The 25594-nt window shown below is 39.8% G+C and overlaps 1 protein-coding gene across 6 annotated transcripts in view; it reads left to right on the top strand.

The window, feature by feature from the left end:
- The window catches only part of LOC149321761 (glutamate receptor 1), a 293443-nt gene that overhangs the window by 242330 nt on the left and 25519 nt on the right, over positions 1-25594 (top strand). For 5 of the 6 annotated variants that reach the window (XM_089528160.1, XM_089528141.1, XM_089528151.1 and 2 more), the window contains exons 13-14: positions 14842-15040; positions 16038-16285. In XM_089528160.1, the coding sequence (XP_089384286.1) occupies positions 14842-15040; positions 16038-16285 (447 nt within the window). The remainder of the gene's footprint in view (positions 1-14841; positions 15041-16037; positions 16286-25594) is intronic. The other variant, XM_089528180.1, reaches the window with a different exon arrangement.

Raw genomic sequence — 25594 nt, 5'->3', positions numbered from 1 at the left:
ACTCCTTTGAGCCCCAGATGGAGGCTGCCATGGCCTCTGGAAGGAGCAAAAAGAAGCCCAGAAAAGGGTCTTCTTTTTGTTTTCCAGAAGGGGCGTCATAAGCGCTGCAGTGCGGTATCGATGCTCCTTCTGCGCAGTGCCTTTTGGGCACTGCACCCAGCACGCGTCATCATGGGACACGCTGTGTGGATGGGCACACACCACATAATGGTGGCTGGACGGCATGGTAAGGGCTTTGAGCATGCTAACTCTCAGCCCTCACTGCACGTAAAAGCTGACACAAAGTGCTGGTCTGTACAGCTCTGCCTTCCACTGGAGACAAGGCTGTCTCCTCCCTGCTGTTCTTTCACCAGCAGGCAAAGACATTTTTTTTTCAAGCCAGCTTTTAATACCTAATTGTGCCCAAGGAGACATCTTATTGGAGTGTTTGCTTTGGCATGCTTTTAATGGTTTTCCATTTTTAACTTAGTACAGTGTATATAAGGATTTTGCATTTCAACTGGTTATATTAATGTGGTGTTTAATTGTATTTTAAAATTATAATGGGTTGCTGTTATTCTTGTTGTTTTAAGCATCTTTTGTGAGCTGCCTCAGGTGCAATGTGGGAGAAAGCAGCACATAAAAATAAAATAAATAAATAATAGCAAAATAAATAAATATCTGAAGCCTATAAATCTCTATATAGCTTGGTCCAAGCCACCTGAAAGATCTTATCTTCCTATATGGACCTGCTTATAAAGGAATAAGATCACTGTGGGAGCCCTTCTCTCATCTTCAATATTTTCAGGTGCATTTGGTGGAAATAAAGGAAAGGGCCTCCCCAATGGGTTGGTCCCAGGTCTTGGTACTCCCTTCCTGGGAGGCTAGGTTGGTTACCTCCTTTCTGTCCTTCTGGGGGGAATGAAAACATTTCTATTACGAAAGGCCTTTAGGATCACTTGGAATGGGCTTTTACTGATGTAATGTTTCATTCCGTCTTACACACTCTTTTTATAGATTTTTAAATTGTATTTTAAAAGTAACTGTTATATGTTTTTACTGATGCTTTTGTATCTATATTAATCTCTATTTGTTTTTGTAAGCTGCCTTGAGTTCTGGTATTAGGAAATGGGTGGGATATAAATGAAGTCATCATCATCTAATCAGATGTAGGAATCCCTTTACAGAATATATAGAATTTTCTTGATTTTCTCAGATTGCAACACCCATCAGCCCTAGCACACACAGTAGGTGGATGAGGATGCTGGGAACGGCAATCAAACAACATCTGAAGGGCCTCATGTTTTCCATCCCTGATATAATTTTTGCCCTTCCATCAGCTGGTGTGAATTCACTGGCAACATGAAATTACAGAATTCAAATTCAAGAAGATGGTCTCCTACACAGAGAGAGAGGAGGGATGAAACATCAGTTTCCATACTCCCATTATCAGGACTAATGTAATATGTAATATGACATAAACACAAAACAACAACTAGAAATACCTGCCAGAATTATAATGCAGGAACACAGTACTATCCAGACTACACATAGGGTTACAAAACAGCACATTCATAGATGTCGCATATTATCAAGCAAGGAAGCATTTGTTTAAAAAGTAATTTTTTCTATTCTGTCTTTTAAGAAGGCAGGCAGGGGGGGAGGGAATCTCCATCTTGTGGATAATAAATAAATAAATAATAAAAATTTTATTTCTATACCGCCCTTCTATACAATCAGGGCGGTGTACAACATCATAAAAACATCACAGTACATTAATTACAATTAAAATTACAGCATATAAATAATCAAGCCAGCTTGCCACTGCTGGCCTGGAGGGGGGATGAGCTAATTGGGGCTGGTATCGGGGAATGCTGACTTAAACAGAAAAGTTTTAAGCCCCTTTTTAAACTGGGCCAGGGAGGTGGCCGAGCGGAGCTCAAAGGGCAGAGAATTCCAGAGGGTCGGGGCCAAGATGGAAAATGTTCTCCTGGATGTGGAGACTAGTCTGGCCCCTGGGACCCTCAATAACTGCTGCCCAGATGTTCTGAGAGTGCGGGGCGGATTGTATGGGGAGAGGCGGTCCTCAAGGTATCCTGGATGGATGGCACTATCAAGATTTAAATTTCTAAATGTGTATATTGTTTTATATTAAGTTAAATGTTAAGCATCAAGAGTCCCAAGATAAAAATAACTAGGTAACTTGAGCCTCCCCTTTAAAATGACTAGATAAGCTGGACCTGGCTATCATTATGAATTCTACCTGTGGTAGCAGGTAAACAGAGAACTTTAGATTTTGGACATTTCTAATCAGTCTTGACTACAGCTAATAAAAGGGCAAAAGTTTCCTTTGAACTAGTTATGAGCCAGAATTAAATGAGTGAATCATGTCCTTCTTCAGTAGATTATTTTTGTTCTCCAGCACACTGGCATTACATGCCAAAGACACATAAGCAACAAATTGTATTTTCCCCTAAGACAAACCAGATTCATTGTTTCCCTTTAAAGTTCAATAGGCTTAACTACACACCATACGTCCATTCAGAAGTTTGTTTGTTTGTTTTAAAAAATCTCTACCTGGTAGTATGCAGGTCCAAACTAATCAGAGCTGCACATAGAAACTGTGACTTTTAACAACAGAAGTGAAAAGAAAAGAATGGATATTGGTTTCTTCAGCCAGTGTGGTTTTAATATTTCAATAGTTATGTGAAACCATCTGTTGTTGTATCAAAATTTATCCCTTACCATGCATAAATTCTTTTTATGCAGTCTTTCCATCTGTAGCCAGTAGTTCTCTGTCTAAGAAATGAAGACTATGGTCCCAGAAGCCAAACCTCTCCCATCTACCCTATTTACATAGTCAGTCATTCTCTTATTGTATCTATATTTTGTGTTATATTGTCAGCTGCCCTAGGATCCCACATTGGGAGATATAAAGAAGACAAATAATGTATTTGGCCACAAATCTCAGCATCTTTCACCATTGGCTTTGTTGGCTAAGGATTACTGAAGCTGCAGTCCAACACCATCAAATGTTCCCCATCCCTGCTTTATTTGAAGAGCCCTCTAATCAAAATCCAGTTTGAAAGAAAGGATTGTAAGATTGGAGAAAACAAGAGTTGAAATTATTCATCAGTTGTCAGCTGCTAGACAGCAGAATGAGAGGGTTTACAGATCACCTGGTCATAATTTTCCTCGCTATAGTGAGACATAATCAAGTTCTGTTTTAAACTTTATAGACTTTCTAGGCATGTATTTATACATATCAATGAGCAAATGCACATTTTACACTGCAGTCTCTTGGCTTTGGGGGCGGGTGTAGGAATATCTACTCAAGCCGCGTTCTATCAAAGCTTGATAGTGGAAAGGATGTAGAACAGTTTAATTTGGTTGCCAGTCCTGGGGGAAAGAAAAGATTCTTGTGCATTTTTATTCTCTCTGCTTTTGCATAAATTCACTCAGTGACAAATATGTCAGTTGACTAAATAAGCCTTTATTAAAAATGAATTGAAGAACAAATCTAGGAAATCTTCCCTAAGCACATGCAGCTTTAGAACACCCGATTTGCTTTTCTAATTAAAATGCTGTCAATTCCAAAAGTAATTCTATGGAAGAAACAAGTTCTAGCGAGTAGATGAGAGGAGTGGGGGGAGGGTGGAGAGAAGACACAAAAAGCTGCTCAAACAATTTTCAAAGAGATTTATTTTGTATATTTCATGATGATTGTGTTCATATTTCTGTCTTAAGCGAGTTCAGCTGGAGAATTGGTGCCTTTGGTAATAAGCTGTCAAAGCGAAGGCAAAGTACTGTTTGTTTCAGTTACTTTCAGTGGGCGGTGGGATGGGATCAAAGAGCAAACTGTCTGGTGTGTGTAGCTATGTTTTGCTTTTTCAAAATGAGAGATTAGCAGATACAGTTCTTTGTCATGTAAAGAATTAATCCATTAAGGAGAAAAACAACAAGAACAACAACAACAACAAGAGGCCACAGCCGAATTTGTGGCAGCCTTTTAATCTTTGTTCTTTTAGCATATCACTAAAACAAGTATATCATGGTGTGTAAATATGATGTGAAATTAGGCATGAGGAAGAAAGTGAAGCTGTTATTTGGACAAGGATTCTAGATTTCTCCATTGTCAGGAGGAATATGCAATGCATTTTGTATTGCCAGGATATCTGAAATTTCTTACAGGAAGAATAAAAAAATGCAGAAATTGCTCACTTGGCAGAGCAATGAAATGGCAGTTTTTACATGACCACTGGACATTCATACTCATCTTTAGATGTAACCCTTTGGTTCAGTCTAGATGTTATATTAAATATGAAGCATGCAACACACAATATTGGGGTTTTTGTTTTTTTTTACTTGATCTTGATTTTGGGATGGGTCTTGATTTCCATCAGATCTCCCTTCCCCAGGTGGACAGAAAGACAGAAAACAACATGCATTATTTTATTTTATTTTATTCATTTATATCTTACATTCCTACTAATAATGGGATTCAAGATGGCTAACAACATATTTAAAAACAAAGTTATAAACTGCCTTCTGCCATTCACAGATCAGGCCAAACCAATGACCTGCATGACTCCCTCCAAACAGAAAATAACTTGGTAATACTACATTTAAATTAATTCATTTTAAGTAACAAGGACAACAATGTGTGTGCTTTTGTATTATCACATTTAAAAAAAAAATCTGTTAAAAAGTGATGCTTTAGTGACTTGTTAATATTGTTAGTATTACTAGCAAGTAATGAGTTAACATTATTAAAATGGGTACTGATTAGTATTACTAACAGTTAATGGGACTTACATGGCACATACACACACAGTGAAGTGCATCACTTTTTACTGTTGCATAACAATTGTTTTAACACAATTGAGAAAGAGAGAGAGAAAATCAGCTGAGTATTATTAAAGGAAAATAAGTAAAACAACATTTAGACTGACCCTTAGGGCAGCAACATAGTATATCAGGGTTGAATCCTGATTATTTGATAATGGGTATTCAAGAAGCTGTTGAGAAAAACTAGTGTATACTCTCTTGCTTGAGTCAGTGTTGTTCAGCTGTATTGTCTATTTTCTCACTTTTCTCCAAGTGTGCTTTTTGTTTTTCTCTTTACTAAGAAATGAGTATCCAGAGGGACTGAAGTACTCTGCCCTTTGTGCCAAGCCTTTCAAAAGTACATCACAGCAAATTATAGGACAGCCAAATTTTGAACGAACCCCTAATAATTGTGCCTGTATTGCCAGACATGTTGCAGTGCCTAAGGTTTTGTAGCATGGTTCAGCAATAGTTTCACATGTTGGTTTCTATAGATCCAAATATAAGAACAGGCTGAATCAGATGTCCTTCATCAGTTCGCGACTCTGTTCTATATTAATTTGTTTTTCGCTGGTCATTACAATATTGCCTTCCCCCTCCTGTTATTATAACAGCTAAAAGATAAGCAGACATTCAACAGAAGATCTTAATTCTTAATTTGAGAATGTAGCCCTGTAGCTGTTGTTGGATTGTTAATCCAACTGCCCTAGCCACCATAGCCAATGGTGATAAATGGTGGAATTTGCAATCTAACATGATCTGGAGGGCTGCATGATTATCATGCTGAGAAACAGCAAATGGCAAAGCTTTGCCTGTTGAACTTTTTTCCTGATCTAGTGGCTGCAGAAGCATACAGCATTTCTGTGTGGGGAAAGCAAATCAATTAGCAACTACATGCCTTCTGCCTTGTACTTACAGTTGATCAAATAGAACTGAAGAAAAGGCATGAAGACAGGATTGCCAACTGACTTGTGTCACAAGCTCTATGCCTTTATCATACATAAAAATAATTTTAAAACCAGCAAGGCAAGTTTTTCGTGGCATGGAGATTAGAATTAGTAAGCTAATATCAGCAGATGATTACTGCCAAAGCCATCAGATTTTAGGGGACAGGAAGAAAATGGAGATCCATGTGTAGCTTCTATTTTCTGACAAGAGCAAGTTGAATAACACAGAGAATCCATCTGTCCAGTCTGATAATTTCATTAGAAGAGTTCCATTGGTTTTCTCCCACATCAAGTTAACCAAACATTAATTAAAGCTCTTGTCTGTACAACTGTCAACTCTACTTATTACTTTCATAGATCTGATTCTATGGGGGGGGGGGGGGGGAGAGACAGAAATAGGCTCTTTCTTCCAAAAACCCACTATGTCAATGAAAGAGAAAAAATCCAAAGGTCAGATGTGCAAATCTAAATGTCAAGATTTATGACACAACCCTTTGGGAGTACTAAGACAAGCTGAAAATCATTATTCTTTAATGGACAAATTGCCTAGAAGGAAACAGCAGCACATCCTCCCCAATGATACAAAACAAGGAAATCTCATTCATTAAGAGTAATGAGAAAACACATGTTCTTCACCTCATGTAGAAAAATCCAGAGTTCAGGCTCTGAGGCGCGTTACAGACCGCCCAGAAGGGGCAGTCTCGTGCTGCTGCTGGTTGCTGCATCCGGGAACCGCAGCATCCAAACCACGCAGTTCCCGAACGCAGCAAAGAAGAAGCGCCGAAATGGCGCTTCTTCTTCTGCCCCGGATGAGACGCCGCGAGGCGCTACTCGCGCACTCACGGCGTCACATCCGGTGTGCGACGTGCGGATGCTATGCATCCAGCACGTAAAGATGGTGGCGCCCGTGTGTATAGGGCGCTGCCATCTTTACGCCCTCGTCACGTGCTAGGGGTGAGGCCAGTGTGGATAATAGGTCCTCAGCCAACCCCTAGCACATGACAGGGGCGCCAGAAGAGCCCGTCTGTAACGGGCCTGAGATTTTGAGACAAACAAGATTTTGAGGAAACTGGACATCCTATTGCAAAGCTAAATTTCAAGCAGAAGAAATCAACATGCAGAGCAGGGATGAATGGCCAGCTCTCAGGAATTTGTTAGTCAAGTATTTCTGCATGGCAGGGGGTTGGACTAGGTGGCCTTTGTCGTCTCTTCTAACTCTATGATTCTATGATCCTTTGTCAGTGTGGAATGCCTCTATGACAGAAACTATTTAATATCAGCATAGTGGTGTGTGTGTGTGTGTGTATGCATATATAAATAAATACATGGATTCACACAAAGTTGGTCTTGTGTGGCTGGGCCAACCAGGATTTTCTGAATGTTGTTATTGTGGTTTTTTGCTGTTCCACTACATGAAATATTGAAGTGTGGAGGTTTTTGTTTCCCAGTTCAGTTACAGAATCACTATTTATTAATATCAGGAAAATTTTAAAAGAGTGACCTGAGGTGCACCAGTAAGTTGCAATATAAAGTTTCCCACAAGTACATCTCACATGATTGGGCAGCAGGATTCAGCAAAAGCTCCCTCCTGTAGGTCAGAGGAGGCCAGGCAATTTTTGCAAGTTCCCTCCTGCAGACTCAGAATCCCCTAACCCTCCTAACTAGATTTTTCTGCATAAAAACAATGTGTCTTGACAAATTGGGAGGGTATCCAGTTGCACACTCAATGCCTTTTCTAGCCTGTAGACTAATTTATGCAAGTTACTTTCTCCATGTGAAATGTGGTGGCTTAGTGATTAAGACTAAGGTTGGCACTTCGAGGCCCAAGTGCTGTATGATGGGTGAGCTCCTGTTAATAGTCACAGCTTCTCCCAACCTAGCAGTTTGAAAGTATGTAAAAGTGCAAGTAAATAAATAGGTACCACTTCAGTGGGAAGGTAACAGTGTTCTGTGCAGTCATGCTGGCCAGATGATCATGGACACATCTTTGGACAATGCTGGCTCTTTGGCTTAGTAACAGAGATGAGCACCGCTTCCTACATTTGGTTATGACTAGACATTCACTTCTTCTGGAAGTGTATGCTAATTGTTTTGTTTCCATCACCCACTCCAAAATTGGGGCTTGGGTAGCATACCTCCCATCCCAACTTGTTACTTGCCTTCCAGTTTAGATGTTGTTGTTTTTCTTTGTGCATGTTTACAATGTCACATTTTACTAAAGAATGATTCCCAAGTTTTTACTGAGATATGAGTGTCTAATCGATAGACATTGTTTTGCCAGCCCCTGGACACTAGTTTCCATAATGTGGCAGAGTCGTGTGTTTGAAGCAGCAATTAAGCTTTGCCAGTTAGTTCTCACTGCCTGGTTCTTTTTTTCCTTAATTAATTTTTATATTTCTTTTTTAACACTAACCAATCTTTAGGTAGAAATGTCATGTCAGAGATTCTATAGCCCTGGACAGGCAGGCCCTTTAGCACGTCTTGGCAACATGCTAGGGTTGCCTTGGGGCTCTGTTTCCAGATGCCCCACAACCCTAGGATGTCACCAGGATGCCATCGCTGTGCGGCTCTGTATACACGGTGCGCGTAGCAATGATGTCACTGCTGCACGCCATCCAGATGGGCGTGCACAGGAGCGATGTGCTCGTGCCACCTTTGCTTTCCATGTAGTCGTACTGCGCAATTTGGTTGCTGCAGCGTGGCTATATGGAAAAGAGAGGCGGCTACCGTCCACCTCTTTCTGCCAGTCTGTACCCCGCCTATATTGCTTATATTTTGCCACTAGAGTTCTTTTTGGGGTGCTGCACTCTTTATCAAACCAAGGGCTGGTCCTTGAGTGGTGAAGATTGTGTGTGATAGTGTTGTTAGCTATTAACTTCAGATAAGAGCTTAGGATTTGTTCTGATGAGATTTCTGACAGGAGAGACTCTCTTAATTTAAGGGAGCTATCTGAATAAAGAAACTTGTTTATGACTTCATCTAGTTTAAGGGACCATTTTACACAAGAGAAATTAGGAGCCACTTTCAGATCTAACCCTGGTACTAGATTAGCATGTATACTTTGTACTCTCAGATTTAAGGAAACAAATAAAGGAAGGTGGAAAACATTTTTATTTTTAACATTAAGAATGGAAAAATCTTTTGGCAGGATTGATGGCCATCCATTCACACATTTTGATCCTTTTAAAAAAAACAGTTCCTATTACTTCCCACAGCTTCACCAGACCCACAAGTAATGACAGCCATATACAATTAGGTAAGATGCAAATGACAAGCATTGGGATTCAGTGATTAAGAAGAAGGAAAGCAGCTCTGAGACCTAAAGGCTTGGATTGAGTTAACTACAGCTGAGGGAATTTAAATCATAAAATTATCCTGGCTTCAGAGAGGAAGAAAAGCTGTATAATTTGCAGCTGGAAATGAATATGTTTATTTGACATGCAAATGCGGCTTGTCAGAGTGAAATGGCCTTCATCAGCAGTCATGACGGCATTAAAGACTAGCCAGCTATCCTTGTTTGGTACCTCTGTGCTTGATGTGAGTGCTTATAGTTGACAGGCAGATGTCTGGGAGAAAGATGGAGGGAAAGGAAGCCAATGGGGACTGGCAAAAGTCTGACATGGGACCAAATGAGAAGAAGGGAATAGGCAGACATGCAAGCTTAATCTGGAGGCTCTTTGATCCTTAGCCCAGGAAATAAGAAAAAAACAGAGGAAGAGGAAAGATTAGATTTTATTTATTGATCAGAACTATTAATGTCTGTCTATCCTGTCTTCTGATACAAATCTGTAGTATGCCTTTATTTATGTGACTTTATATTATTTATTCATGTAGTCAAATCATTTGACATTGTTGGCTAGAATTGAGGTGGCTGAACTCAAGGAGAAACAGAAATCTAAGGAGTTTATCATATAGGACAGATTTTCAGACACATTGGGGTTAATAAGCAATAACGCAACATTGATCTGAACAGAAAGTTGACAAAGCCGACTCCTTTTTACTTTTGGGATTTTCTGAAGGTAAAAAGGAGCTCAAAGGCTTTCATGGCCGGCATCCATAGTTTTTTGTGGGCTTTTCGGGCTATGTGGCCATGTTCTAGAAGAGTTTCTTCCTGACGTTTTGCCAGCATCTGTGGCTGGCATCTTCAGAGAATGCTTGCCTGGAAAGGAGTTGGGGGTGTGTGTATATATATATATATATATATATATATATATATATATATACTGTGTGACCTGTGATAAATGTCTAAGATGATTGAGAAGGGATACCATCATATTTTGAGGCAGGTTACAAGAGACAACCCCCCTCTGAAGAATCTCATCAAGAAAACCCTACGATAGGATCATTGTAGGGTCACCATAAGTCAGAAATGACTTGAGGGCACACAACAACAATAATAACAACAACAACAACAAACAAAAGAGCCACACCCAGCCTTATTTGGCATGTATTTCTCAATGAGAAAATGGCAGGGCATGGATGTGTGAAGTTTTCTCTGGAAGTGTAGTTATTGGTGGGGATATTAATCACAGCTGAGAGAGATGGAATTGCTTTTCTTTCTTTTCTTTTAAATGCTTGTGGCCATCCCTGCTTTTAAATAACAATATTAATTTTTACCTGTATGGGAAGGAAAGTGTTGTGTATTGAATCACTGAAGATGTCATATTTTACACAGGACAATCTTCTGTGTGAGGGGATTGTCAGTTTAAAAGGTCTTTGCTGATGTTTGGTGGGAGGGAATTCAGACACTGAAGATGTGGCTGCCCTCGCCTCCTGGGAAAGGAAAGGGAAGGTGCATTCCACCTGTGAAAACACTGTCATTTCTTCCCCCTTCTGAGCTAAGACCAGCTACTTCTTCGTTGTATTACTTTGCCCTCCCCCCTTGGAAAATTATCCTTTGTAGTTGTCTGAGTTGGAAAAAAAGTAGGAAATGTACGTGTTCTGCCTACTCAATGTAATTTCCTGGCCAAGGTTGTCCACTAACAGTTTAGCAAGCAAGGCCAACATGGCCTCTAAGAGGAAGCCATGCAAATAATAATTTGTATGTTCTGGCCATGCTTGAAATCTGTATGTCCTGTGCACTCATTAAGGAATTCAAAAGTGACATCTTCATATAGTGAGGTGGTAGTTTTTCATTTTCACCATTTCAAAGTAAGCTGAAAGGTGCCAATTTGTTATGGATGTGTGTGCCACTGGGCACATTCTTGCCTGATTTTTATCCCATACTACCACCACCAACCACCTCAGCCTTACTTGGCAAGTTATATTATTCTAAATGAATGGCTGGATTATTGATCCAGGCAACAGACCTGAAAATAGAACACTCAGAAATAATAATACTCCAGAATAAAAGCAATAAACTTACACTATAGCAAAAGCAAGATTATTTTAATTAGGTAACATTTTAACTCTTATTGTTGCCATTTGCAGGAAAAAATGAATGTAGTTTCTATAACAGACTTTCTTGTGTCATATTTGGAAAAATACATTCAGATGGTCTTCTTGGATATAAAATGGTCAATGTGTTAATGAGGTCATCACACAGTTATTGATGAAAGTTACAGAAAAAGAAAATAACACATTCAGTTTCTTCTGAGCACCAAGGATCCAACCTGTTAGAGTAGTATCCTCTTAAGTCTCTCATCTAGGAGAGCAGAAGGTTACATATTCAAAGGTGCAAGATTAACTTCCCTCCTCTAGTTTAAATAGACTTCAGATCAAGTTTATATAAGCAACTGCATGATGTTGAAAACCTATACCAGAATGACATTAGTGTCCTGTAAAAATAATAAAAAAAAATGCAAGTGGTCAGTTTGGATATTGTTTTTAGAACAGAGAACTTAAAATACACTGTTTCTTTCTCTCTTTCACAGCAAGCTCTGGAAAAAAAAGAGTTTTGCAATTTAGTTGAGTCTGAACTAGAGATGTAAATCTTGGCATCCTTCATGCTGGGCCCAAAGACATTTTTTGTGCAAAAAACAAACAAACAAAGCCACCTGTATTCTATGCCCATGCACAGAATAATTCCCCCAAAGACACTGCAATGTGCAAAGTATCTTTTTCATTGCTCTCTTCTTCTTAGCAGGGGTTCCTTGAATGTTGAGAATTCCATTATTCTGCAAGAAATGAATAGTAACTCATAGCCTTGCCATCCCTAGAGGTGGATGGAAATCCATATATTTATGGCCAGAACTCTCTACATTAGAAGGGTTGCAATCTTATACACACTTTGAAATCTCGTGAATTTAATATGACTTATTTCTGATTAGACATTGCAACATCTTACCTCCATCCAGACGCTCATTTTACAGCTATTTTCAAAACATTCATGGGTGTTTGGGGAAGGAGGGTGTGACATAATATGAAAGATGACATGTAACTGAATAAACAGAATGCATAGCTAAGATAGTTTCATCTTACTTATCTATATAACTATCCACCATGCAAATTGCATAGCAGGGTCTTCTAAATACTACATTTGTCGTTCATCTTGACCTAGATAATTGGCACAAAGGCTGGGTTACATCACCCTGTTCCTTTTGCTACTTTCTATAATTTGTACTTTCCTCCAACAGGAGCAACTAGAACAGGATGTGATTTTCCAATTACAGAATCACAGACATACTTGACAGAAACCATTTGGAAATGGAGGCAGTGAGATCTTTTCATACATGATATTTCCACAATCAACTTGCATATATTCTGAAAAGGGGTTCTTGCATGAAAAAAATGCTCCCCTTTTCATAACTAGAGTTGTCCTGTTACCAGAATTCCCTAGTACTGAGTCAGGAAAGTTAAAGTGGTCTCAAACTGGATTATTTCTGCAGTGTGACCAAGGTTAACTACTCACTAGAGTGTTTTATTGTTATTATTTGCTGTCATTTCAACTCAGCATATATGGTGACCCTATAAATGACAGATCTATAAGAGACCTACTAGAGGCCCTGCTCAGGTCTTGCAAATTCAGGCCTATGGCCTCCTTGATTGAGTTAATCCATCTATAATGTAAGCTTCCTCTTTCCCTACTGCTTTCCACTTTCCCCATCATTATTAGCTTTTCAAATGAGTCATATCAGCTTGTGTTGCGTCCAAACTATGATAACCTCGGTTTCATTGTTATGGCTTCTAGGAAGAGTTCAGGCTTAATTTGTTCTGGGACCCATTTATTTGGGGGAGGGGTTGTTTTGTTTTGATTTGTTTTTGTTTTGTTTTGTTTTTGCCATCTATAGTATCTGCAGAAGTCCACATTTCAAATTTGTTGCTTTTCTTCCTGTTGGCTTTTTTAGGGTATTATATCACACTATAGAAAGAAAAAAAGTCTTACAATGTTATCACATAAGGCTAGAAAAGTGGGTTTTTGAAAGGATAAAAGCATATTCAGTCAGTATTTGCAGTAAAAGCCACATGGTTATCTGGATTTTTCATACAAAAACCCGGCATGAATTTCTGTGCAGAATCATGTCTTGAAGCACTTCCAGATGTGCAACTATTGGATGAAAATTGTACAGACGCACATGTTTTCTCCACATTGGGGATAATTGTGGAAAGCATTTGTCCTCACTTGTAAGGATAAAATAATTGAATATTTACATCCCTAAATTACCCCACCATAAACGGAAATCTGTGGCAGTGGCTGTCATGTCAATGGTGTGGTGAATTCAATTTGGATTTTAGTCCAGACTTTTAAGGAACTACCCAAAATGTCAAAACTCTTTGGGTGGGGGGGATAGGGTTCAGTACACTGGATAACTCTGGGTACTGAAACTCAGAGCAGTTTGACTGCATCCCTACCATAGAAGTCACTGCCCACCACTGATCTCTGGAGATTTGTGTAGGGGAAGAATGAAAGGAGACAAAGGCCCAGTGCTATGTGATGGCCAAAACTTTTTATTTTTTTAAAAAGCCCAATGTCAGCCTTATCACCAATTGGCCTTCTTCAGGTGCTGTACAGTCCTCTCTATACAAGTGAACATTAATGTCTGCAACTCCAGAAATTTCTGAAAATTGAAGAAGGCCAATTAGGTATAAGGCCAACTGGGGATGAGGCCCAAACACATTGGGCTTTTTGAAAAAGAAACAATTGACCATCACATAGCACGTGAGACTTTGGGCTGAAATGAGACAGCTTAAATAGGGCAGCATAAAGCTGCTCCACCCAAAGATGGATTGGGGCTGTGGTAGCCACATGCTGTGGCTCCAATCTGCCATGGTGACAGCTGAAAAAGGGGCAGTTTTCAACCTGTGTGGCCCCGCAGTGGCTTCCTGCTGTGTTGGGGGCTTGCAGCATGTAACTGCCACACCCTCAAGATGCCCCGAAGCCAGATGACATGTGGCCCCTCTGGGCACCTTCAGAGTGTCATGGGGCCATGCAGAGTGTGTACACCACACCCTCAAGCTGCCTGCAGCCTCTTGGAAGGCAGCTTTTAGTGCTGGTCTGTACCAGCCCTTTGTTTCATTTCATTCTTCTACTATGAATACATGCTTTCCATTTCTTTGAGATCTGTGAAGTATTTGTATGTGCAGAGGTGTGCATGATGTAAGCAGCCCATAGTATGGGGCAGCCACCACTGAACAGTTGTCTCCACATCCTAAACACGGCATATGGTTTATGATGCTAAGATAGAAAAACTGCTATTGATTGACATCATTTAATACAGAGTGGGAACCACACAGTCCAGAATTCATTGAATTGAGAGCAGCCCTAGCCAGCACAGCCAGTGGTGAAGAGTACTGGAAGTTGCAAACCAATCTAGATATCTAGAGGACTATAAAGTTCCTATTCCTTCTTCAATGCAAGCACAGGCTAAAATTTACCCTACATCTTTACTGAAGTCTGGATAAGCAGCACACCAACCCTATTCCACTTGATCAGAGTGGGCAACCTGTGGTGTTTCAAATATTTGGGGGCTGCAACTTCCATCACAGCTCTGGTCAGCATAGCTATTAGATAATAGGGGCTTCAGTTCAACAAATTGCTCACCCGTCCATTTGTGCTTGTGCCAAAGCAGAGTTCTATGGATTGTATTCTGCATTTTATCTACTCCCTTCTGTTTATTCACCTCACTCCTCCTGTTTTCTTTTCCTACAGATCCTTGTCTGGTCGCATAGTTGGTGGGGTCTGGTGGTTTTTCACCCTGATTATCATCTCTTCTTACACGGCCAATCTAGCTGCATTCTTGACGGTAGAGAGAATGGTGTCTCCCATAGAAAGTGCTGAAGACTTAGCCAAGCAAACAGAGATTGCTTATGGAACTCTAGATGCGGGCTCTACTAAAGAATTCTTTAGGGTAAGAAAAATTAGTTCTGTCTTCAATATATAGAGCAAAAGTCTCATGCTAGCCTAGGAAATACAGCACACTCAGGGTTCTGCCAGATACCATAAATACCCTAGAAACTCAGAGTAATTATATGCTTCCGTAGATTACTGAGTAATTATACTTAGCAGCATCAAAAGTAATTACCCTATGACTTGCAGCTCAGATTTAGAGAATAATAAGTACTTGGTTTGCTCTGTAATTTAATGGGACCATTTACCATATGTAAATACATTGATGTTACGGTCAAGGGAAGCTTGTTTAGCAAGGCCTCCAAAAGTCTTCCTGTGGACAAGTGTCTTCTGTTTCTCATCTCTCTTTTTTTTTCTGGCCCACCTACTCCATGCTGCATGGAATACAGCTGAAATAATTAAGTTGCATTTCTCTTATTGATCATGAGTACAACCATTTGAATAGGATCTAGTTTAACAAACAGCAGCTCTCAAAATATCTTTTCCAGCCTGATAGAAAGTCAACCATAGTAATACTACAAAATGAGATTCTGTAGATCAGATCTGGAACTCTTTGGCTGTCCATCATGCACACTGACACTGAGTCGCAGCCTCAACACAGGACCAGTATTTAGGAACAATGGTAGTACTGAGGCTAAATTGTTGTATCTTTGAATTATTTTCTCATATATTTCCCTTTCCATTTATATTAGTTCTTGTTCAACAAAATGTTCCATTTTGATAATTGAGATTGCAGCAGAAGTCTATCAGGGCAGTGCCAATTCATAGAATGCCTTTCTCCACAGCAATACCTGTTAGGGTCTGTGTGGAGATTGTTCACCTCTGCAAACCAACCTTCAGTCTTGAGTATTCTTCTCTCTTTATCAATATGTAGGGACACATATTTATGTAACATGTAGGCACACAGTCCAGCAAATGTGTGTCTTCCTTGGTGTATGAATCTCTGCTCTGTGTATTAATACATGCTAAGAGCAGTGGATTTATGCTATTCTGGACAGAGATCTAAAATAGCGGTTTTTGAGAAGATGTGGACGTACATGAAGTCAGCTGAGCCCTCTGTTTTCGTGCCGACAACAGAAGAGGGGATGAAACGTGTGAGGAGATCCAAAGGGAAGTATGCCTACCTGCTAGAGTCTACCATGAATGAGTACATTGAGCAGAGAAAGCCATGTGACACCATGAAGGTGGGAGGTAACTTGGATTCCAAAGGCTATGGCATTGCAACGCCAAAAGGTTCACCACTGAGGTAGGTAGAGTGAATGCATTATTCCTTTTTCTACAGCCCAAGGAAGCAATCCATCTGTACACATGGCAGCAGTCTTGCTTATCATAATAGAGATAATGAAATTGTTGGAGGGAGAGTAAAGTAATAATGTGTTCAGAAGTAAACTACTAGGCTGCTGCTTAAGGCTGAAAGGAGTGACCAGTTCTTAAAGGATTGCTTAATTCAGTAGTCTCTTTATGTTCTGCTTTCCATTAATATGGATGCAACTATATTTAAACAACAGGGTCTGTTGGCATTACTGGCATTACTTTGAAGCAATTGTGCTTGTTTTGTGATGCATGACAGATGTGCAATGTATATTTTAGGCCCTTGTTTGGATTGAAACTTAAAAGGGATTCTTGTGCTAAAGGTCTTTTGGTATGTGCATGTCTGAACAAAGAGATGCAAATCTGTATAGGACAAATAAATGGAAAAGCTAAGTGTTTTCCTTTTAGTGCTGCAATAAATAAGCCAGTTGCCCTTAGCAACCAGTAGGGCCAGGTTAGTAAAATGAATGGAGCCAAAATGACAGAGATGAAAGCGTGTCACACACTTACACATGCCCCACACACTAGCCACAGGAAAAAAACACACAGCAGCAGCACAGTACAAACTCAATACAGGCTGCATAAGAAGAAAAGGAAACAATGATATATGAATGTATTGATCATGAACACAGAAAACATATTGCAAACTGTCAACAGTACACAGTCCTAGTTCTATAGCAAAGCTTGGAATGTTAGGTTTGAACATTATTTTGCCAATGTTTAATGGTCAAAATTGGAAAATTAATGCACTGCCGCAAACACTAATAATTCAAATTATTTATTTTGTTGAATTATCCTTAATTAACTTGTTTGAAAACATTAGAGTTGAGCCAGACAACGGGGGTTACAGAAAATGACATGGGGGCTGTCACTGTTGACCCTGAGGGAGTATACTTTGTTATTAGCTTCTCCAAATATGCTCTTTTCGCCCCTTTTTAAATCACTTTCCTCTGACATAGATTTCTTCCCAGTATGGATTGTAAAGCCCAAAATGTGATTATTGCCTCAGAATGCTAGGAGTCAAAAATATCTGGTAACAGTCACTTTGGAAAAGGCTGTCCCAAAACATAAGAACATATCTTACAACCTCTTCAGTTCTGTTTGATGCTGATCTCTATTTTCTCTCCATGCCCACGAATATATATACTTCACACTCTTTAAAAGCCTTCTTTGTTGAAGGTAAATAGGGAGTGTTTTGCTTTTTCAGGTAGTGGGCACTGATCCACCACAAGTACAACAATAATTAATCAATAGGGAAGATTCTTATTCAGAATTGTTTTGAGAGTATGCATATGCAGAATATTTTTCTACACAATCATTGTATCTTTTCTGACTTCCAATAAAGCAGTGTGGTCCGCAAAGACCATTGGTAGAGTACATGTTTCACCTGCAGGATCACAGGATCTGGAAAACAATATGTAGATCTCCAATTTTAATGATTAAGTATCTAACCAGCCCACTTTTCTCTAGACCCATCTTAGCTTTAAGGTTGTGGAGGAACTCACTGCAGCTTACCCCAAATAGTATTTATGATAGAAATATATCAAATATACAACTGAAATTGGTCTAGAATATCATCAATAGAGGAGGAAAAATGAGTCACAATGCAGCCCTCTGAAAGACTCCAAACATTTTTCTTCCATATAGAGGAGACACCTTCCTTTCAGGTCTAAAGGCCTGACATTGCTAAAGGACCCTGGATGATTGAAGGTGTTGGTCACCAAATCAATCACTTCATTCTGTCCTACCCCAACCATTCCAAGACATGTTTTTCCCCTGTTTCATTCTTTAATTATTGCCAATTCTGTTGCCCAGAGCTAGGCTCCAGGAAGTTATCATTCTCTTTGTAGTCTACCTAACAACAGAATCTTGAGATGCATTTCTTTTGGTCCTAATACTTCTTCTCATGAGGCATTCCTTCCTCTTTTACTGAAGTTAGCAGAGGGAGAGGCATCCACCCTAACAAATTCAAATAACTTAATCCACTAAAGCATTTTTTTAAAAAATAATGAAATCTGGTGAGTTGTGGGAGCCGCCCTGATTGACCTCAAAGGGGCGGGATATAAATAAAAAATTTATTATTATTATTATTATTATTATTATTATTATTATTATTGTTAGAAAAATTTAGTGAATTGATAACTTAATGAGTTAATTTGCTAGTTAATTCCAAGCTCTGTTCTAGAGATACTACCAATAATACCACAGACATGAAAGAATGTTCTCACTAAAACTATGGAGACAAAGTTTCAGATGTTAATATAAACCTTGTATAATGACTAGTACAATTTGCTGAGAAGATTGATATTTTTATGTTGAAATTTGGTTTTTAAAAGTATCCTGCTGTTTTAAGGGAATATTTTTAAATATATTGAAACAGTGATATTTATTTTTTTTGGGGGGAAAGAAACAAAAGCTAAAGAAAATCAAATGTTGAGTCATATTTTTATAGGGGGGATTTACAGGGGGCAAGAAAAAAAATGTTTGTCCTTAATTGATTCCCATTTCAATAAAAACAGCCAAGGGAGAACACTTTGTTTTTCCATTTGATCTAATGATGCTTCTTTAGAAGATATGGTCCTAGTTTTCTGTCTCATGATGTTTGTTGTTTGTCGTCATTGTAGCTATTACATTAATACAATATGCTCTTTAGTTGTCATGTAGCAGTTCTCTCCAGTGTGGAGACCTACTCAGGAAAAAACATCCTGTTCTGAATGGATGGAATTTGTTCTTATTTCCATCCAGGTCAGCAGAAATTTGGCTATTGAAGTCAATGGGATCAGACTCATCTGAGTAAGGGACACATTTTGAAGTGATTCTGCAAATGTGATAGCCCAGCTCTGCAGAATCCCACTGATGCTTTTGGGAAGTTCATTACTGACTTTGGGTCATTCTCAAAATGCTAATTTTTTTATGCTAAATGACCCACTCTGACATCCCTTTTTAATATTAGACTGAAATGAGATTCACTTCTATGTTTGGGAGCTAAGAATTACAGGATTAGTTTCTGAGTAGAAGTGAAGAAAATGAATCCTGTAAACTCAAGGAAAAAGGAGAATAGTGTAATACATATGAATTTGTAGCTCATATCATAGGCTGTGCATCATTTTCTAGGACTGATCAAATGGGGCTACACCTATAGCTAATGTTGGCAGAGACTGAAACATAGCATCAGTCTTGTAGGGGCTACCCTGGAGAATCACATATGACAGAAACCAAAACTATCAGAAGTGGATGGGAATCAGAGTTATCACTGGCTGGGTCGAAATCTTTACTTTAAAATGTGACATCATTTTTTAACTCAGCCTGTAAATTCCTGCTATTACAACAGTTCATCTTACTCCCAATTTCTGTGTCATCCCACTCTGCTGTTCTTACCTCTCTTAGTAATTCATACAGTGGATTGATCAGGCTACAGGCACATGAGACCTACATATCAATCCTATGATGTTTGCTGACAGGTAAGTCCTACTGTGTTCAGTGGGATTTACTCCTTAGGTAAGTAAAGGCTGCAGCCTTAAAGTATTCTTGCTTCAGTCAGATTGGTATCATTTTACATTGGCCAAAATGCTCACATGCATTACGAAATCTTCACCTTAATTTCCACAGGAGTGCTAATAATCAGAGATACTTATAATCAAGAGGAACAATACTAATAATCAGGAGGCACAAATAAGAAGTAAACCTTGTGTCACACATGGAAGTGCCCCAATCAGACAATTTCAAGCTACAAATAAGCCCCTAGTTAAGACTGGCTTCCCAATGGCAAGGATCCTCCATTACATGCATTTTACTTAGATGTGCACCTTCATTCAGTTACAAAAAGCAGTAACAGTTGGTGAGGTGGAAGAGAGACCAGAGAATGCCTGATGTTTACTGGCAGCCATTGCTAGGAGGCAGATGCAGGAAGCACTATGGAAGCATCCATTGACCTGGATACTATGGAAACAACATTGGTTTCCAGTGATCCTTCCCCCTTACTCATATTCTTATGTGACTGGACAGGCAGCTGCAACTAACTACATTTTGTTTCAGAGAAGCTGCTGAGCAACAACAAGCATGCCATGGGCTCACAGAAAGAGAGAGAGAGACATCAGCTGTAGGAAGCATGGGGCTAGCGATGAGAAGAATGTTCAAGAAACCCTGATAAGAAGAATCCTGGACTGATGAGAATCTTCACAGTTTGGCATATATCCTATGCAAAATTTATGCTTAGTTGTACTGTTCAGGATACAGCATTTGACCAAATATTTGTGCTTTTTCTGCACAAAAATAGCATGTGAAAATTTTGCACAGAATAACTTTCAAACTGTAGATAGCCTAAAAACAGCAAGAAGAAAATTGCTCAAATTATTTGTTGCTTCATCTGAGAAGAAAATCAACTACAAATTACTTCCCTAGTGGGGGCAGCAAGAACACAGGAATGCCAGCAATGCTGGTTGAACAGTTACACATATTCTCCTCCTATTGCTTCAGAATGGCAGTGCTGTGGGATGTGGGAAAGGTTACACATTTTTGCCCTCCTTCCTACTTTACAAGCTATGAGCAGCAGTCACAGCAGCTGCAGCAGCTACTGCCCCTTCATCTTTTCCTTCTTGCTTAGCTTGTCTCTTTCTTCTTTGACTTCTTACTACATCCACCACCTGAGCCACCCAAGAAAGCTGTGTATGTGCACCAGAGAGGCAAGGAAGAAGCCCATTCTCCGTGCACAGCACAGCAGCTGCACCTGAATGTCTGAGTTTCTGGTTAATTATCATGAGATTTCAAAGGTTATGTCTCTCCTGGAACCTCCTTCCCTGAGTATCTAGTTTACTAATATTTTACCAGACATAAAATGAGAGAGAGCATATTATCCTGGTCTGGAGTGGAAATGCCTATCTGTCCAATGCAGACCAGGACTCATACTGAAACTGGAGTGTGTGCTTATGTGCAAAGTCTTCTTAACACATGGATAGGGCTCAATAGGCAAAACATATTTGAATCACATTGACATAACATAAACTCTCTAAATATATGGAACACTCCTGCTCCTCTCTCTCTCTCTCTCTCTCTCTCTCTCTCTCACACACACACACACACACACACACACACACACAGTGTGTGTGTATGTGGGCAAGTCAGAGACAGACAGACAGACAGAGCAATTTTTTACAAAATGACTGAAACAGAATTGAGGGAAAAGGTAGAAGTGTATTTTGTAGCAAGATTATTTTTTCTGTCTTGTAACCTTTAAGCAATGTTCTCTAGAGGCTCAATAAACTTGCATGGCAATTATTCCAAGTCATTAAAATGAATAAAAATGTTCCCCGTCAAACATTCAAGAAAACTAACATACATCAGAGGAAATGTGCCAGCCACCTCTATTTTTCATTAAGGATTCTGTGAGTGCTAGATCCTGGAAAATGCTGTATTCGCTGCAAAAGAGAATCAATTACTTCCAATTTAGTCTCTTAGGGAGGAGAAATACCATGGAACAAACAATGTGGCAGTGTAGCAGAGTGATCCGTACTTACAGAACAACAAAGGATTTACTAAGCTTTATAATGCCATATATTCCCACGCAGGAATTAAAATATCCTTTCAAGTTCACTGATAACTACAACTTCTTCTATTGTTAAACAATGGTGGTACAAATAAGGCTGTTTTCTGTTTTATAATACAGAAATAATATGTGATTATTACACTGTTTACATGCACAGTGCCCAAGCAGAGCTCATGTAAGGGATTAAGTGCAATGACAGTGTTTGTGTTATTGGACCTTGCCATAAATTGTTGAACAGAGAAGTGAAGAATACTTGTGCTGGCAGGAACATCCTGCTGGTTAGTCCAAGCTGGAGTAGACCCATTCAAGCAACTGTTGGAGGGTGAGTCTCCACAGAGGTAAATCTCATTGATTCAATGTGTCTACTCTACTTAGGCCTATCAAGAGAATTTAGGCCTGTGGCTTTTCACCTTTGATGAGAATAGGTGTTTCAAGCCACCAGGACACATTGTTGAAAAAAAAATTGTCAACTGTTTTAAATGTCTTGCCCAAAGTAAGAGCAAAAAGCACACCTTTTCTTCTTCAGCAGCATGAATAAGCCCCACCACCACCAAAAAGGTTTGCATTTTCGTCCTACAAATCTTTAAATAATTTTTGCAGAAAAAAATATACAAAAGTCTTGAAACCAAAAAAAATCACCCAGTAGTGAGAAAACCTATGATTTTTCTTTTTATTCGCTGGGTTGTTTTTATTTACTCCAGTAACACCCATGGCTATTCTCCCTGTTTCCCCTCTCTCCCTCCCACTCCATGTGTGATACATTTATAGTGTGGCTAACTAATATCAAGGAAGGGAAATCTAGGGCCCTCTTGCAAGCATATCATGAGAATGATCTGTACAGCTCCAGTTCACATTTCTTATGCCTGCATAAACATCTACCAATTTTAATAAGGAAACTGGGTTGCAGAGGTTGCAGAGCTATACCCTACTGATACTCTATTGATATACAGTATGTCCATTCTCTCTCTGTGTGTATATATATATATATATATATCAAAATTATTGTCTAAAATCGTAATAGCATCCTTCCCATGAACATTAATGAGGTACTGAAAAACGTTTTCTGAAGAAAGAAATCCTTAAAACCAGGAGCATGACAGAAAAAGCTATACTTTTTGCTCTTCCCAATTTCACACTACAGGATAATAGAATCTGAAGTCAGGCCTCCACAGCTGATCTCACAGATAAAGGTTGATATTTCCTCAGATATGCTTCAATTGTGCCTGAGTAAATCAGCTTTCAGCCAGTGTGGTTTAAAATAAATCTCATATTTTCACTATCAAAAGGTTCTGGCATCCTGAACTGCCTGCAGTTCCCTCAAAATCTACAGGGAAGACAGATCCCACTGTGAAATGCACTGCAGCAATTACTGGTGTTATTGACTAAATTTATACCCAACCCTTTCTTCAAGGAACTTGTGCAACACACAAGTTTCTTTCCCACTCCACACCCCCATTTTGTCCTCATAAGAACACTGTGAAGTAGGTATGGCTGAAAAAGAATACCTGGCAAAAACTTGTTCCATTATTTTCACATACCCTCCAACTGTTCCAGTTTGGCGGGGACAGTCCCAATAAATCCTTTGTTGTCCTAATATTTCTTTTAAATTTCTCTCTCTTCTTCCCACTTTCCCCCTTTGTCCCCTGCTTACTTCAGCTGCTGTATACTAAGCTCAAAGTGCAAAAGTAGCTTCCACTCAACGCAGCAGGGGGAGAGGAGAGGAGGAGGTGGTAGAATCTTGCCTTTTCCAGTAGGCTCACAGAAAAGCCAACTGCTGCAGCATCTCCTAGCATATGTGTTATTCCTCATTAATAACTTTTGCATTTGTGACCATACGCTGATGTTGTTTGACCACATGTGTCACAGTTTTCACCTGTGAAAGGTTGGAGGGTATGTCTTCATAAATCAGATCTTGCGAATCCTAGCCTGACACACTAATCCAGGCAGAGCTGCCAGAGTGAAAATGGGAGGGCAGTGGCATCCCCACCCCTGATGTCACCTGGTTCCAAGGGGACTACTAGGGGGCAGTGGGGGCCAAAAGAGAGCATTTGGGACTCTCAGCTGCTGCCACAGCAAAGCTGAGAAGAGCACACTTGGGACTCTCCTTCACCACAGTGGCAGAGGTTTCTTGTGAGGATGTCTCTGCTGCCATGGCAAAACCAGGAGAGGTGCACTTGGGTCTCTCCTTCACTGCAGTGGCAGAGGTCTCCTTGTGAGGATGCCTCTGCTGCCATGGCAAAGCCAGAAGAGGTGCACTTAGGCCTCTCTTTCACTGTGGCAGCAGAGGTCTCCCAGTGAGTAGGCTGCTGCCAATGCTTCCACAAAGTTAGGAGGGGTGCACTCAGCTCTCCTCACCCTGCAGTGGAAGGAGAGCCTGACTGGGTGTAACCCCTCTTTTGGGGATCACACCCCTAGTATACAAGTGGGGCCCTGTACCATTAATGGTTGTGTAGAAGATGGTATTGCTTATTACCTATTTGTTTGACAAGCAACACCTCTTCTACATAACCATAAAAGGTACAAAATCATCTCCAGTTTTCATTCTGATAACCTTCAGTCCTGGAGTCAGCAACCTGGAGCCCTTTGGATATTTTGACTACAGTCCATATCAACTCCAGTCAGCATGGCCAATGGTCAAAGATGCTGGGGGTTGTAATACAAAACTTCAGAAGGCTTGTCTGTCTCTGCCAACTGCTAGTCTGTCTCTGCCAACTGCTACACTATGCTGACATACACAGGCACGATGACATGGGGTCCTTTCATGCTACACAATTACAGCAGTATGATTCCACTTTAGCTGCCATGGCTGGATTCTACAGAATCCTAGGGCTTGTAGTTTGGGGAGGCATTAGAGGTCTCTTTCTGAGAATATTAAGTTCGCCTCCCTAAACTGCAAAGCCCAGGATTCCTCGGGTGGAACTATGGCAGTTAAAGGGAATAAACACAGTGCTATGGTTGTGTAGTATGAAAAGGCCCAGAGGTCTACAGATGATGAAGAGCACTTCACATTACAACCAATGGCAGATCAAATGAAATGTCCAGGGCTTGTACCCACCCTACCACTATAGTGCCTTAAGTAGCACTGAGTATCACATGGTTAGACAGAATCCCTGTGAAATTCAATTTTATATGGGATCTCTTTAATATAGAACTCATATAGAATAAGTTTGGATAAGAACAATCCTCACACCAGGCAAGCATTTTACAATTTTATGCAGCACAAACCTGTATTGAATCCCTGGCACTGGGCAATGGAATTATTGCAGAAACAAAAAGAGAGAGCTCTGTACTGTACTAGAGGAACAGAGATCTCTGCGCTTCACATCTCACCCTTATCATCACCCCCATCCTGTTCCATTTTGCTCCAGCCAGCCTTCAGTGCCCAAGATGAGCATCAGCAGACACCTGAATGGTAGCACTATTCTTGTGACTGTGAACACAGAAAGATATACATGTTGCCCATCAGAAAATGTTCACTAAAATAGTTTCTTCTCTATAATAGAATCAACATAGATACACAGGATCTGTCCCATTGACTTCAATAGAATTCTAAGGCTTTAAAAGCAGATGATGATCTCTCTTCCTTTGTTTGTTACATGTTGTGAAATGTCTGAAGTTTTCTCTCAGTTGATGTGAATATGTTACAGTTTTTAAAATTGATTATTTTTGTTATTTACTTTCTGTTCCTTAAAGAGAAATTAT

Source organism: Sceloporus occidentalis, unplaced genomic scaffold, assembly GCF_023333645.1.
Source record: "Sceloporus occidentalis isolate IW3139 unplaced genomic scaffold, rSceOcc1.0.p SCAF_1, whole genome shotgun sequence".
Classification (NCBI taxonomy): domain Eukaryota; kingdom Metazoa; phylum Chordata; class Lepidosauria; order Squamata; family Phrynosomatidae; genus Sceloporus; species Sceloporus occidentalis.
Note: the sequence above shows the minus strand (reverse complement) of the source record. Positions and strands in the feature narration are given on the sequence as shown.